Consider the following 14,998-nt stretch of genomic DNA (forward strand, 5'->3'; position numbering starts at 1 on the left):
GAGAGAGAGAGAGAGAGAGAGAGAGAGAGAGAGAGAGAGAGAGAGAAAGAAAGAAAGAAAGAAAGAGATTCTGGGCATGGTCTAGGCTTTTGAAACCTCAAAGCCCACCTCCAGTGACTTCCAACAAGGTCACACCTCCTAATCCTTCTAATCCTTTCAAATATAGTGCTACTCCTTGGTGACTAAGCAAGCATTCAATGTATGAGCCTATGGGGCCATTCTTATTCAAATATGGCATAGGGTGCCATGTTCACTCCTTATTACATGCTTTTCCTGCTCATTAGTTTACCAGTTCTGAATGGTACCTCAGTGTCAAGCAGATCAAACATCTTCACTAGATTAACTGATCACCCCTGATTTTCAATTATTCTCTGCTGGTAGAGATTAGGGTTCAGTGGCAGTTTTTTTTACACTTCCCAAACGACTAAACTTATTTTTCTTTCCGTTTTGTCCAACCTCAGACTATATTAAATACCCTCAGAGTTTCCTGTACAGTTTGCTGCTTCCCACTCTCCTAGTACCATTCTGTAATTCACTCAGGTTTCTCCAAATGTAAGCACTGGGAGCAGAGTGGGTCCCGTGTGCGGGATCCAGGTAGCACCCAGCCTCAGGCCCCAGAGCTAAGGTAAAAAAGGATCTAGGCTGCAGACTGTGATCTACTCTTTCAACACCATGTTTACCAGGGGTCCCCCAAATAGGTAAACCTGCAATCTAGGGAGATTTTGATAAGAACGGCCCCCATAGGCTCATGTATTTGAACATTGTGGTTCCCAGTTGGTGGACAGTTTAGGAAGAATTGGAAGGTGTGGTCTTGTTGGAGGTGTGTCACTTGGGACACGCCAGGTCCAGTCTCTCTCCCTCTCTGCCTCCATCTTGCAGGTACGATGTAAGCTCTCGGCTGCCGCACTAGCAGCACGCCTGCCTGCTGCACACTCCCCATCACGACGATGATGCTCTGAAACTGTTCCCAGGTAGGTGACTGCTCTTTCCAAATAAGTTGCCTTGGTCATGGTGTCTTCACAGCAACAGAGCAGTAACTCAGGAGAATGTCAAAATCCACAAATGACACATTTTATTTGAAAATATTAGATTTAATAGAAAATATCACATTGTAAACAAGACCATTGATCCTTTAGCTTAATACAGAATGACATCACAATCACATATAAAAACTACAAACGAAATGCTGGTACCAAACACAGTACTTCTAGAGGGCTTGGGCCAGGATCTGAAAACCTCTCCTGGAAACAGGCAGCTGGAGCTTCAGACAGGCGCAAAGAGGAGGAGGCACCGACCACACCACTAAGACCAGAGATACAGACAAGCCAAGCAGAGGAACCTGGGAAGGGGGTAGAAGGTTTGCATTTCTGGTACTCTGAGAACATTAGAGGAAGCCTTAAAAACCTGAGAGGTGGGAATGACAGGGTGGTTTAAGCTAGGAGACAGTACTAGCGTGTGTGTAACCTTGGCACTCAGCTCTGAGGACGCAGGAGAGCTCAGCACATGCGTGTGCAGAGGCCAGGTCTCCACCTTGGGTGAAAAACACTGAAGCCATGACTGTGTCTATTATCCAAGGGAGTGTCTAAGAAGCCTTTGAGAAAACAGCTCTGACGGGAAACAGGGCTTCCATCTTTCTCTTGTGGGAATCTTGAGAGAGAACAAGACATGGCTGGCCTTTGGAAACTTTGAGTTTATCTGGGAAAGCCACCTTAGCCTTCATGCCCAGTCCTACCCAGAAAGCCTATTTACAGAAAGGCTGACTCCCAACAGGGAAAAGAACATCCACACAACACGAACAAGGGAAGGGCTTCTGAAGGTGCTTGGTTCTGGCAGGAAGGGCTGCTTCCTTGTGCATAATTCAGGTTCTGGAAGTGTATTCTTTAAAACGGATTCTCAGTGGGCAAGGATGCAGAAGGGGGGCTTCCAAGACTCCAAAAAGGTTATGGTCCAAAGTGCACAAGCCCTAATCCCTGTCCACTCAAGAGAGAGAGCACATACAGATAGGATTTCTTGCCGGAGTGTGCTGGCCATGTATGTGGGGCAGAAAGGAAAGCTGAGGGTCCTCACTTGTCTATAATGACATTCAGTCATGGAGATGACCTCTGATTGTTACAAATAATCATGAAAAGGGGGTAGAAGGTTGGGGACATATCTCAGATAGTTGAGCACTTGCCTGGCATGTGCAAGGCCCTGTGTTCAACACCCAGAACTGAAAAAGAAGGAGCAAACTTATAAACAATATTCCCCATAGCTGAAGTCCCCGGACATATGCCCAGCCCAGGACCTGCAGCAACCACAGTGAATTGAAAAGTAATTCTATTCTCCTACAGACAATTTCCAGAAAGACCTGTCTGCCCCTCTGAGGCACCCAGTGCCACCTCAGGCACAGGCTAGTCGCTGTATGGCTTCTTAGCAGACTGGCTCTTCTGAGTTTCCTTCTCTTTCATACTGTACAGGGGGTCCACCAACTTGTTATGAACAAGCATTAGACCTGTAACAAGTTTAAAGCAAATAAAGTAGTCAATGCAGGCAGAAGTTCCACAATTCTCAGGAGGAACAGTGAGGCCCCCAAATGGCCCAGAACAGACTTGGATCCTGCGATCACCAAACACTAAATATAGTTTGTTTCTGGGGAGTGGTGACAGAGTTCACAACTTCTGTCAGCCCTGTTGTGGGAGTGGGCTGTGTAAAGATGAATCTTTTAAGCAAAGGGGAAATTCTGATTTAGCTGCTTAACGAATGAGGATGGTTATTTTGCTTAAAACTAGGGTTTTACAATTACTGGGCAGGGACTCTAGAAAAGCTATCCTTTCAACTGCGCTAGCAGGCATCCTTTTAAAGTTAACAAAGATTCCCATAGAGCTGGCTTAGTGCCCCAGCTAGAGGAGAAATGCCTGTCCGAGGTCTGACAGAGAAAACTCAAGGCTCTATGTCTTGCATGGTTAGCACAGCACATGGTCTGTGACTATCTCCTTGACTCATCAGTAACGGATCGCCAGAAACAGACCCTTCCAGTCAGGGATGGAAAAAGGGATGACCATATCATGGAGCAGTTGGGTTTGCCTATTACTGAGGTCATAGTGGTGGGCCAGCAAGACGGCTTCGTGGGTAAGAGTGCTTGCTGTATAAGCCTGGCCACCTCACTTTCATCCCCAGAGCCCACATAAAGTTAGGTGGAAAGAACTGACTCCAAACTTGCCCTCTGACCTTCACATGTATACCACGGCATTTAAACATGCATACATCGCATACACCACTCACACTCGCACGCATGCACACAAACACAAATTAAACAAATAAAAAGGGGGCTGGAGAGATGCCTCAGCAGTTAAGAGCACTGGCTGCTCTTCCAGAGGTCCTGAGTTCAAGTCCCAGCAACTACATGGTAGCTCACACCATCTGTAATAGAATTTGATTCCCTCTTCTGATGTGCATGAAAAGTGTTCATATACATAAAATAAATAAATCTTAAAAAATAGAACATGTGTGTATATATGTATATATGTGTATACACATATGTATTACATATGCACACGCATTAATATAAAACAAAAATAATTTTAAAAAGATTACAGGTGCAGATTAAAATGTTCAGAATAAGCCAGGTGTGGTAGTAACGCCTCTAATTCCAGCACTCAAGAGGCTGAAACAGGATCACAATATGGAGGCTATAAAGTGAGGCCCTGTCAGAAAATAAAAAATAAAATAGGTGCAGGGTGTGGTGGTGCAAACCTTTAATCCTAGCAACCCAGGAGGCAGAGGCAGGCAAATTTCTCTGAGTTCAAGGCCAGTCTGGTCTACAAAGCTAGTATCAGGTCAGCCAGAGCTACACAAGTGAGACCCTGATTCAAATAAATAAAGAAAAAAAATGAAATAAAACCCAGAACAACAGGAAGCTCCATCCCTCCATCCCCCCAAACAAGCCTGCCCAGGGCTTCTCCACTGCCCGAACCTCACCTTTGAAATACTTGACTGTCTTCACTTTCAGCTCCAAGGTGGCATCCTCATCACACACGAACACCGAGCGGGGGTGCTGCTGGAAGGCCGACACGGTCCACATATGGTTCACGCCCTCCTCGATGGCTTTGTACAGAGCGAAGGCCTTGTGAGCACCCGTGATGAGGATCATCACCTGGGGAAGACAGGCCAGTGACGGAGACATGGCAACCTGGGAGGCTGCGGGGGTCATCTGCAGGCCCCGAGGCTGACTCTCAAGGCTGGGTCCCTTTGTCTGCTCTCTCTCAAGTTCAGAGCATTGACAATGCCAGTGTGTCTCAGTGTGGTGTTTTCTGTTGTAGAAAGCAAAGGCAGGGCTCTACTCCGGAGCTAAGACACCAAGAACACACATGTTGAGAGGTAACCTTAAAGAACTCAGTTCTACAGACTCCCCTTTCATCTGAAGCATTCCACTCCCTCCATGGAGTGGCCAACTTGAGACAGGGTCTCACTATGGTAGTTCTGGCTGGCCTAGAACTCACTCTGTAGTCCAGGCTGGTCTTGAACTCAAGAGATCAATTGGCTCTGCCTCCCAAGTGCTGGGATTAAAGGCGTGCACTACTGCTCATCTCTTAAAGGACTCAACACAGAGGCACAGGGAGGAGACCAAAGCACTGACTCACTTCCTGCCCTTTCCCAGATCAGATGCCCTTTCTGCCGGGGCAAGGCAGACACTGAGGAACCAATTCAGGCCACCCAGTGGAAATCCAGATGCCATAGTTCACTAATGTTCACCGTTAGGCGCTTACTTGTAGACTTGAGCGGAGATGCTGGAAAGTAAACATTGACAGCCATTCTCCCCCCCCTCCCCCCGCCCAGGTATAATACCCCAAAAAGAAAGAAGAGCTTCAAAGTTTAAACACATGGGCCAAGGAATGGCTCAGCAAGCAGAGGTGCTTGCAGCCAAGCCTGACAATCTGACATCATCCCTGGGTCCCACACGGTGGAAAGAGGGAAGAAAGGAGTGGTGAGCTCCGCGAGAATGCTGTGACCTGTATTTGCATACACACACACACAGACACTCACCCGTGAGAAGTATGATTTTGAAAAATAAGATAGAATAAACTTAGACACAGTAAGAAAACTGAAACCACAAAGATAAAATTAAAATATCTGATTTTCTAGGAGAAAAACCTCACTAAATTCAGCCCCAAATGTTCTAATCACATTTTACTGTACGACTAGTGACGAAGCATACTTGGGCTGCAGGAGACGAGTCCTTTCAGAGACTAACTACAGGGACCAAAAGCATCTGCTCAGTACCTGGGCAGGTATAAATTCTTATTCCTCCATCAGTGGTGCGGGGAACCTCAGCCAACAAGCTGTATGAAGGGTGTATGTGAGCAAAGAGATGGCCAGGCCTTGGCCCCTAAGACATAAACAAGATCCTCAGAGGCTGCCCTCAACCCGGGAATGACCTAACCTCCAAAGCTGGAGGAGAAGCAGTGTTAAGACCAGCTGGCAGTTTAGCTTTATTTATGAAGAATTCAGCTTTAATAAGAATGTATAGTCGGTGCCTCTATAGCTTAAAACTCACAATAAAATAACCCTCTGCCCGACCTCAGCAGAGGCTGGCAGACTGAGCCCTTGAGTGCTTACCTCTTTGGCATCCATGACAGTGCCCACACCCACCGTCAGGGCCATGGTGGGCACCTTGGCAAGATCGCCTTCAAAGAATCTAGCATTGGCTAGGATGGTGTCCATGGCCAGAGTCTTCACACGGGTCCGGGACACCAGACTGGAGCCTGGCTCATTGAACGCGATGTGCCCATCGGGGCCGATGCCTATGGAGAGGGCAGAGCAGCTCTGAGGCCCAGGGACCAAAAACCTCGAGTAGTCTCCTCTGCTGGGAAAAAAAGCTTTGGAAACTGCATTTCTTCTCATTGGTACCCTAAGTCGGGTCTACCTCAAGCATTCGGCCTCCCTCCCCACCTATCCTCAGAAAGCTCAGAACTGTGTAAAGTACCTTCTCTCCCACCCCAGGCTGGGGGGAACTCCCCTCCCTCCTGCCCAGAGCTCTAAGTGCTCAGGGCTTGAGACTCCTGCCCTCCTCCCTACTATTTCTTTCTTTTTTTAAAAATGAAGGCAGAATCATGTAGCCCTGGTAGTGCTGGAACTCGATATGGAAATCAGCCTGGCCTTGAACTCATAGAGATCCACCTGCCTCACCTTCTGCGTGCCAGGATTAAAATGTTGCCACCATGTCCAGCCCTCCCCCTTCTCTTATAGAAGTTTAATCTTCTCTTATAGAAGATTAAGGAGTAAAATACCATCCAACTCTAAACCCAAGGTGACTCCCAACATGACAAGGTTTGGACACCGTAGGCAGCACAGGAGATAAATAACAGCGCATACCCAAGAGAGATACTCAGTACACCCAAGAGAGACACTCAGGTCCCGCCTTCTCCCCATGCTCCTGGCTTCCCTGGGGTTCAACTCATCAACAGCACTTATGAGGACTGAGCATCATCTTCTGGACCTACAGAGTCTATGACTAAGTTACATGGCTGTTCGCTAAGGAAATCTTGAGGCCATCAGGGTCCAAATCCAAACCTCTCAAGGGGGCACTGAGTGTGGGAAGAGGACCCCTCAGATCACACAGTTCCCTAGCAGCAGGGCTGAGGCAGGGCCTGGGCCTTCCCTGTCCTGCATGGCGATAGATGACTCCGGTGTCTCAGCACTGAGGGGCCACTTGGAGCTATGCCTAGCACAGGGTGTCCTGTTCCCCTGCCCCTGTACTGCAGCCGCTCTCGGCCTGATGCTCACCTCCAACAAAGAGCTCAATCCCGCCTGCAGCCTGGATCTTGTCCTCGAAGGCATCGCACTCAGCCTGCAGGTCAGGTGCATTCCCATCCAGAATGTGGGTGTTTTCAGGGTGGATGTCAATGTGCTTAAAGAAGTTATTCCACATGAAGGAGTGGTAGCTCTCTGGGTGCTCTCGAGGGAGACCTGTGGGGGCAGGGGACACTCACTCAGCTAAGACTGAGCTAGAGCCCTCCCTCAAAGACAACGCCAAGAGATCACACAGGCTTCAGAATCACTCAGGAGACTGCCCATTGGACCCCTGACCTACAGCTAAGACAGTCTGAGCTGGTGTACAATCAGCCATGGCTACTCTCTGTGGCTGCGGGGCTAGACTGTAGTTACACATGGGGGAGGGTCCTGGGAACCAGGAAAGCTGGTTCTGACCCCGCTGTAGCTTAGTGGTAGAACATCTGCCTGGCATGTGAGACCCTCAGTTTATGTCTAGCACCAGCTTCGGGGGCAGCACACCCTCCTTACCTTTACCTAAGGGAATGATCACAGCTGCAATTAGGGACACTACAGCTGAAGTGTCCTGTACACCCACTGGGTGGCAGGACTGAGTCCATGAAGAAGGGAAGGAAGCACATCCCTCACCCCTCACTCCACTATTTCCACAAACCTGAACCCCACTTAGTGTTAATTGGTTGGAGAGAATATCAGAGCTTTTCTTTTTTAAAAGATTTTATTTTTTTATTATGTATATAATGTTCTCCCTGCACGTACACCCGCACCCCAGAAGAGGGCACCAGATCTCATCATAGATGGCCATGAGCCACCATGTGGTTGCTGGGAACCGAACTCAGAACCTCTGGGAGAGCAGCCAGTGCTACCAACCTCTGAGCCATCTCTCCAGCCCTCCAGCCCAATATCAGAGCTTTTCAAAACTGTTATTTTTTTTAGCCAGAAGGCTGTTTAAAGAGAATTTCAGTGTTAAGAATATTTAAAGTCAGCTGGTTGTGGTGGCTCACGCCTTTAATCCCAGCACTCAGGAGGCAGAGGCAGGTGGAGCTCTGACTTTGAGGTCTACAGAGTGAATTTCAGAACAGCCGGGACTACACACAGAAACACTGTTTCAACCCACTTCCCCTCTCAAAAAAAAAAAAAAAAAAAAAAAAAGGGTCTAGCCTTCAGGGCTAGAGAGATGGCTCAGTGGTTAAGAGCACTGTCTGTTCTTCCAGAGGTGCTGAGTTCAATTTCCAGCAACCACATGATAGCTCACAACCATCTATACTGGGATCTGATGCCTCTTCTGGCATTCAAGTAGCCTACAAATAGAGCACTCATATATGTAAAATAAATACTTCTTTAAAAAAAAAATAATAAAGTCATGCCTTTAATCCCAGCACCCAAGAGACAAAGGCAGACCCAGGATCTCTAGGAGTTCAAAGCCAGCTTGATCTACACAGTAAATTCCAGGCCAGCTAAGGCTGCAATTGGGAGACCCTGTCTCAAAACACTTATAAAACATTTTTTTAAATCAGACTGAGAATGTTCATCAGAGGTAGAGTACTTGCCAAGCATAACCCAGGCCTTAGGGGGTCAATCTTTAGCTATACCAAAACCAAAGCAAAATTTGTCTCAAAACATGTTTAAAAGCAGGGATGGCAAGATGGCTCAGTGGGTAAAAGGACTTGCCACCAAGCCTGATGGCCTGATCTCCTGGGCCTACATGATGGAAGGACAGGACAGACTCCAGCGAGCAATCCTCCGATCTACACACCCACTTGCACACACAAAATAGGTGTAATTATCAAAGTACATTTAGTCTTTAAAATGAAAGAAATTGCTATGCATGGTAGTACACGCTTGTAACCCCGGCATTCGAGAGGTGAACTCGGAGGATCACAAGTTCCAGGCCAACGTGGGCTACACAACAAGAGCCTATGTCAAAAAAAGAAAAAAAGAGCCAAATGACCTGACTAAGATGGGCTTCCTGGAAAAGTCAGGTTCTGGGAAGAGGCTGAAATAGTGGCACGTTGAAGGAGGGGAGCTGGGGAGCTATTGGACAGGATGTCTCCCCTCTGCAGAGTGAGAGTTCTGGAAGGAGCCTCGCAGTGCTGTGAAGGCTTTCAAGACTTCTGAACTGTGCATTAAAAAGATGCCCGTGTGGTGGGAGCCTAGTACCGGTGGAGGCCAGAAGAAGAAGATGCTGAACCCCTGGAGCTGGAGTTACAGGTAAGCCACCTGAGGTGGGTGCTAGGAACTGAACTGGGTTCTCTGCAAGAGCAGTGTTTTGTTTTTCTGGAAGGGGGGTGGGGCGGTGAGCCAGGGTCTCTCTATGTCCTGGCTGTCCTGGAACTTGCTATGTAGACCAGGCTGGCCTTGAACTCATTGAGATCCTACTACTTCTGCCTCCCTAGTGCTGAAATTAAAGGCAGGGTGTGTTCCTAACCACTGAGCTGTCTCTCCAGCCTTGATTTCGTGCTTTTTAGACAGAAATGTCGCAGGCTGCCCTCAGTGCCCCAGGCTCAAGCAGCCTCCTGCTTTGCTCTCCCCCTAGCCCCCAGCAGTTGGGCTATTTCCAAACAGCCAGCTTTGATGGTAATTGTTCATGTCTCTTACCAGGTTTCTGTTTATTTATTTTTTAATGTTTAAAATGAAACCATCACAAAATGACTGGGTGACAAAGAAGATGACAGAAGACCAAGGACACAAGTCTCAGCCTCCACCAGGGGTACCTGGCAGAAAGATGAGCTAAAGGACACACATGGAAAACAGTCCAGACACGGAACCTGGATCTCACTGGCAAGTGTTCTAGAGAGAAATAGCATGGAGTTGAGGACTGAGCAGAGGAGGAAAAATAACAAGTATTTGCTAAAATGCCTGCTGTGCACAAGAAGCTTCTGTATCGATCATGGCTGCCTTTAACACAACTACTAAGGTGCCATTTTACAGCTGGGCTGGCAAGGCTGGATGAGACAAACAGCAACAACCCAGCCATTCCTCTCCAAGGCTGAGCCCACGAGAGGAGAGGTACGAGTCCCTGGAAGATGCTCACCCACATACTCGTCCATGTTGAAGGTTTTCACGTATTTAAAGGACAGGTCCCCATTCTTATAGTATTCAATCAGCTTCTGGTAGCAGCCAAGAGGGGTGCTCCCTGTAAAAAACAATCAGGAATGTCAGCACAACCACAAGCATCTTTTAGCTTCCAGGAGGATCAAGAATCTGTCCTCCCATGCTCTGTCCCCATCTACTCCATGCTCCGTGTCTAATGCCCATTAGACTGTTATGTTCCAGGGAGCAGGGCTGCGAGGGTCTTCCTGAGGCCTGTACCACAGCTGACAGATGTACACATAATGTTGCTGTGTACTGTGCCAAGATTCAAATGCTGATTTCTGTGACCTCCCCTCCCCCAATATCTGGGTACAATCCTTGTTCTGAGAATCTCCTGTCTCAATGTTGTGTAAACATTGATCCCCAGTTGTCCCCTGATATGCCAATAAAGCAGCTTACAGCCAATTGCTGAGCAGGGCAGAGAACAGACTCTGCCTGTGGACACATGAGGAGAGAGCAGCTGGAGCAAAGAAAGCCATAAAGTGCAAATATCTCAGTAATTTTTGATAGGAGGAAGAAAGATTAGCTTAGAGGTTTAAGAATAGAATGATAACTGCTCAGCATTCTGCTGTAAGGCTTATTAAACAAATATAATAGTCCAGTCTCAATTATTTGGGAGTTAGCTGGGATAAGAGAGAAACTGCATATACACAATTTTTAAAATTGCCACTAATGGGGCTGGAGAGATGGCTCAGTGGTTAGGAGTACTGTCTGCTCTTCCAGAGGTCCTGAGTTCAATTCCCAGCAACCACATGGTGGCTCATAACCATCTATAATGAGATCTGATGCCCTCTTCTGGCATGCAGGTGTACATGCAGCTAGAGTACTCATCTACATAAAATAAATTGAAAAAAATCATTAAAAACTATTGCCACTAACAGAAAAAAGTCACCGATTAGTATCTGAGCAAGTGCCAGACTTTATTACTGATGTCATGTTCTAGGAGCATCGACTATATTGTACATGGGAAGACAGCGATGACTGCCCTAGAAGAGGACACCACCGAGCTGTCAGTTGTGACAGGGCCACCCTGTGCTTCAGGGTTCAAGGAAGACTTATCAGAACAATAGCAAAGTCCTGAACTGAGTCTCATGAGCAGGTAAGCCTACAAAAGGCAAGAGCACAAGAGAGTAAAAGGCTAAAGAGGGGAGCCATGGGTATGGCTCAGGGGTGGACCTATCTCCAGCGTCACTGCAGAAAAAAGGAACAAAATAGGCAAGGACCCTTGATTGGATATTGGGTTAATTTAAAACAAACCTTCCAAGTGTGGTCAAGGGGGAGGTTTAAAGATGCAGGAGTAGTCCCTAGTCAGGTCTACAGACAAGGAGAAGGGAATACAAACACAATTAATGTAGGCTATTAGGGAAACGCTCTGAATACAGGTTGTGTATTAGGCGATGCTGCAGAATGCTGGGTCAGACCTGTCCTTGGGTCTATAGTGGTTATGGGGGTTATGAACCAATGTCCTCATTCTTGGGAGGTAAGGGCTGCAAGATAGAAAGTGTCAGGATGTCTGGAACTTACTTTCATGTGGTTTCAACAACAAACTACAAGGACAGACAGAGAACAAAACCCAGAGAAAAAAGCAAATGTGCCAAGATATTACCTGGTGAATCTAGATAAATGGTTCTGTATTATTGATTTTAGTTCTTTTGAATATTTGAAAAATTTCAAAATAAAACAATGGAGCTGGGGATGGTGGCACATTCCTATAATCCCAGCACTCAGGGAGGCAGAGGCAGGCGGATCTTTGTGAGTTCAAGGCCAGCCTGGTCTACAAAGTGAGTTCAGGACAGCCAAGGCAAAAAAACAAAACATAAATAAAAAATAAAACAGAAAACAAAACAAAAAAACCTCAACCTCATCCAGCCAAGCCAAGACAGTCATTCTCCTTTCCAAAACCCATTAGTGTCCTCCTTCTGCCTCATAATAAACAATCTTACAAAGGATGCTCAAGCCTGCCCTGGACTTCACCTCAAGGCCTCTGCATGCACTGTCCTCTCTATAGGCCTTGTTCTTCCAGCAACTTCAGGACTAACTAACTTCTTCAGGTTTTCCCTCGATGCCGCTTTCTCACAGATCTTTCCCACCACATCTGACACAGCTCCCACTAAGCACACTCCCCCAGCCTTTTTCCTGGGTCGCTTTCTCTTCTCCTGTTGCCTTCTAAAATACTCTACATTTTGCTAATTAACTTGTTTCCTCTGTCTTTCCCACTGTAATTTAAGCTGTAAGAAGTACGCATTTACGCACACACACTTTTTTAAATGCTGCTGCTGTATCTCCCAGCACCTTAACTGCTTGGCTTACAGCAGGCTCTCAAAAACTTAGGTACTAAATGGGGCTGGAGAGGTGGCTCAGCAGCTAAAAAGATTTCCTGGCCAGGCATGATAGCACACATCTTTAATCCCAACACCAGGGAGAGAGTTAGGTGGATCTCTTGAGTTTGAGCCCAGTCTGGTCTACAGAGCCAGCTCCAAGCCAGCCAAGGCTACCTAGTGAGACCCTGTCTCAAAAAAATAATAAAAAAGATATCCTTTTAACCATGTGAATATCTGTGAATGCAGGTCCTGCAAACTTCAGGCGGCTTTGAATCTGGAGCTGGAGTTACAGATGGTTGTGAGCATACGGATACGGGTGCTGGGAACTGAACTCAGGTGCTCTGCAAAACAGCAGTGCTCCTAACTGCTGAGCCATCTCTCCAGCTCAAGGAATGATTCGAAAATTTTAAAATATTTTTCTAAAAATCAAAAGAATATTTCATGACATATGAAAATTATGTAAATTCAAACTTCAGTGTCTATAGTGTTATTAACAGATGGCCACACACATTCAAATTATGACTGTTTTCCTATCTACAGTGGCAGATTGAGGAGCTACCATAGTGAAGCCTGAAATATTTACTGCTCGGTTTTGTTGTTGTTTTTGATTTTTTGAGACAGGGGTTTCTCTGTGTAGCCTTGGCTTTCCTGGACTCTGTAGACCAGGCTGGCCACAAACTCACAGAGATCCGCCTGCTGCTCCCATGTACTGGGATTACAGGCATGTGCCACTGCGCCTGGCTACTGCTAGGCTACTGCAAAAGTTTGAAGGCCTCTTTCTAGCCAATGTGCCAGACAGAACCACTACTGCCAATCTCCCCACTCATGAAAGATATTTAGGATATTTTTAAGGCATTGGGCCAAAGATATCTTTCCTGTAAAAGTAACATTCTGACTTTTTTTTTTTTCAGAAGACATTAGGTTTTATAATCACTTAAGCTTTATAAAAATTATTTGAATGACCATCTTCTCAGTTCTTCCATGACCAGTACTCAGCTAGTACCCCTACATGCAGAGAACAGTCATGTCATAAACAGAATGCCTTAGAGTATTCGGGCTGAGTTAATTGTAACTCCTACCTCCATCTTACTTAGGCTTAAAAGTCATCTTATACTAAAAACAAACTAGGTTCATTCCTGTTGATGATTAAACCTCTGTTTCTCAAGGACTGGGCTATGCCCAACCTGTTACTTTAACTACAAATGGTTCTTTACCGCCTGTTCCAGGAACGGCAGTCATGTCTTTGTTTCAAAAAGTTATCTATAACCATCTTGCAACCCTATCTTTGTTTCAAAAGATTATATGAAGCCCCCACGACCTTGTTAGGACTACCTGTTGTTTTGACCACCTGTTATGTTCTGTCCTGTAACCCCACCTATCTCCCTCCGTTTGGAAACCCCCTACCACCACCCCCTCTTTCCCACAGTTTACCGGTGGGAAGCCCCAGGGTGAAGTACTTGTCAGGCCCTGGGTTAAACTGGATGATGCGGTTCCTAATATACTTGGCTGCCCACTCACTGGCCTGCGAATAGTGTTCCAGGATAATGAGCTTCATCTTGTCCTGCAGCGTGGAGATAGCAAAGTGACATTAAGGGAAGGGAAGGGGCAGAGAAGGCAGGGGAGGGAGGTGGAGTCCCTTTAGCCAGGCAATGGCCTTCTCCCAGCTCACAGGTGAACAGCCGGGCCCGGTGCCTCCGCCAACCACCAGGAGGCGGTACTGTGCGGTCCGTCCTTGGCTGGGGAGGACCTCACAAAGCAGCAGAATTTTCTGGGCCCGTTCGTTCCTTCCTGCATAAAATTGGGGTCGGCACTACAAGGTATATGAGAGGCCGCATGTGAACCACATAGCAGAAAGCTGGTGGAACACTGTCACCTACCCGCCGGGCCTGTTCCTGCCCACTTCCCATCCTCACCCAGGACAAGTCCTCTGCCTGGGTCTGCCTTCGCTACCAGAGCGGGGTCACCCTGGGCACTAGAAGAGGAGGAGGCGAGGCACAAGGAGGGATGGGGGTGCTTCCCCTCTCCAAGCTTGCCAGAGCTTCCAGGGTCCTTAGTTTCCCCCAAAGCACCAAGGGATACAGGTAACCCAGGAGAGCTAGCAGCTCGCCGTCCGTCCGCGCGGCCCAGCGTCCCTCACCCAGAGTGCGCCCGCGTCGCCCCTCCGGGTCAGGGGGTGGGGGTGCGGGTAGGGGTGGGGGTCCCGCCGGGTCGCTCCCACTTACGTGCAAGCTTCCCGCGGCTGCAGCGGCTACAACACTGGTGGCCCGGCCCGCGCGCGTCACGTGGCCGCGGGTCACGCGTTGCGCGCGCCGCCAGCTGACTCAGGGCGGCCCTGCCCTGCCCTGCCCCGCCCCGCCCGGCCCTCCTCCTGGGCCAGCAAGGTGCGGACTCCTGACCTGGGGTTCTGCGTGTCCCTCCGATGTTAAGTGACTCTGGCTGCTGACTGTGCAGTCGCGGCTCCGCCTCAGCCCGGGGTGGGGTGCACACAGACACAGAGCAGTTAGGACGGTTGTCCGCTAAGTCCTGGATAAGGTGCCCGCGTGCAGGCCTTGGGAGAGGCGCGATCTAACTGAATACTGGCTGTGTGCTTTGAGGCCTTTGACACACCTTAATCTGCAGCTAAATCTGGCTATTAGAGAAAGTATGTGCTTTTTTTTTTTTTCTTAGCCACTGAATTCTGACCTTGAAAAGGAGACTTTTTAAAGGTATGGTTGTACTGACTCCGTGATTGCACAGCAGAACAGATACGACAACAGTCAAAGGGCTCCATGTGCCCGAGTCACAAGGACGCTGGGCGAAGGCACAGCTCACTGCTGCTT

General features: G+C 47.8%; 1 protein-coding gene across 3 annotated transcripts in view; it reads right to left on the reverse strand.

The window, feature by feature from the left end:
• Positions 1–14,638, reverse strand: part of Gnpda1 (glucosamine-6-phosphate deaminase 1) — a 17,456-nt gene extending 2,818 nt beyond the window's left edge. The window contains exons 1-7 of one of the 3 annotated variants that reach the window (XM_055622905.1): positions 14,576–14,635; positions 13,611–13,740; positions 9,800–9,901; positions 6,763–6,945; positions 5,596–5,780; positions 3,958–4,132; positions 1,071–2,491 (exon numbers count right to left, since the gene is read on the reverse strand). In XM_055622905.1, coding sequence (XP_055478880.1) covers positions 2,391–2,491; positions 3,958–4,132; positions 5,596–5,780; positions 6,763–6,945; positions 9,800–9,901; positions 13,611–13,734 — 870 coding nt within the window. In that variant the 5' untranslated portion in view covers positions 13,735–13,740; positions 14,576–14,635 and the 3' untranslated portion in view covers positions 1,071–2,390. Of the gene's footprint in view, positions 1–1,070; positions 2,492–3,957; positions 4,133–5,595; positions 5,781–6,762; positions 6,946–9,799; positions 9,902–13,610; positions 13,741–14,401; positions 14,457–14,575 lie in introns of those variants that run through there. The other 2 variants (XM_055622906.1, XM_055622907.1) reach the window with 2 other exon arrangements.
• Between the last annotated feature and the right edge of the window lie 360 nt (positions 14,639–14,998).

Source organism: Psammomys obesus, unplaced genomic scaffold (genome assembly GCF_907164565.1).
Source record: "Psammomys obesus unplaced genomic scaffold, mPsaObe1.curated_primary_1811, whole genome shotgun sequence".
NCBI lineage: Eukaryota > Metazoa > Chordata > Mammalia > Rodentia > Muridae > Psammomys > Psammomys obesus.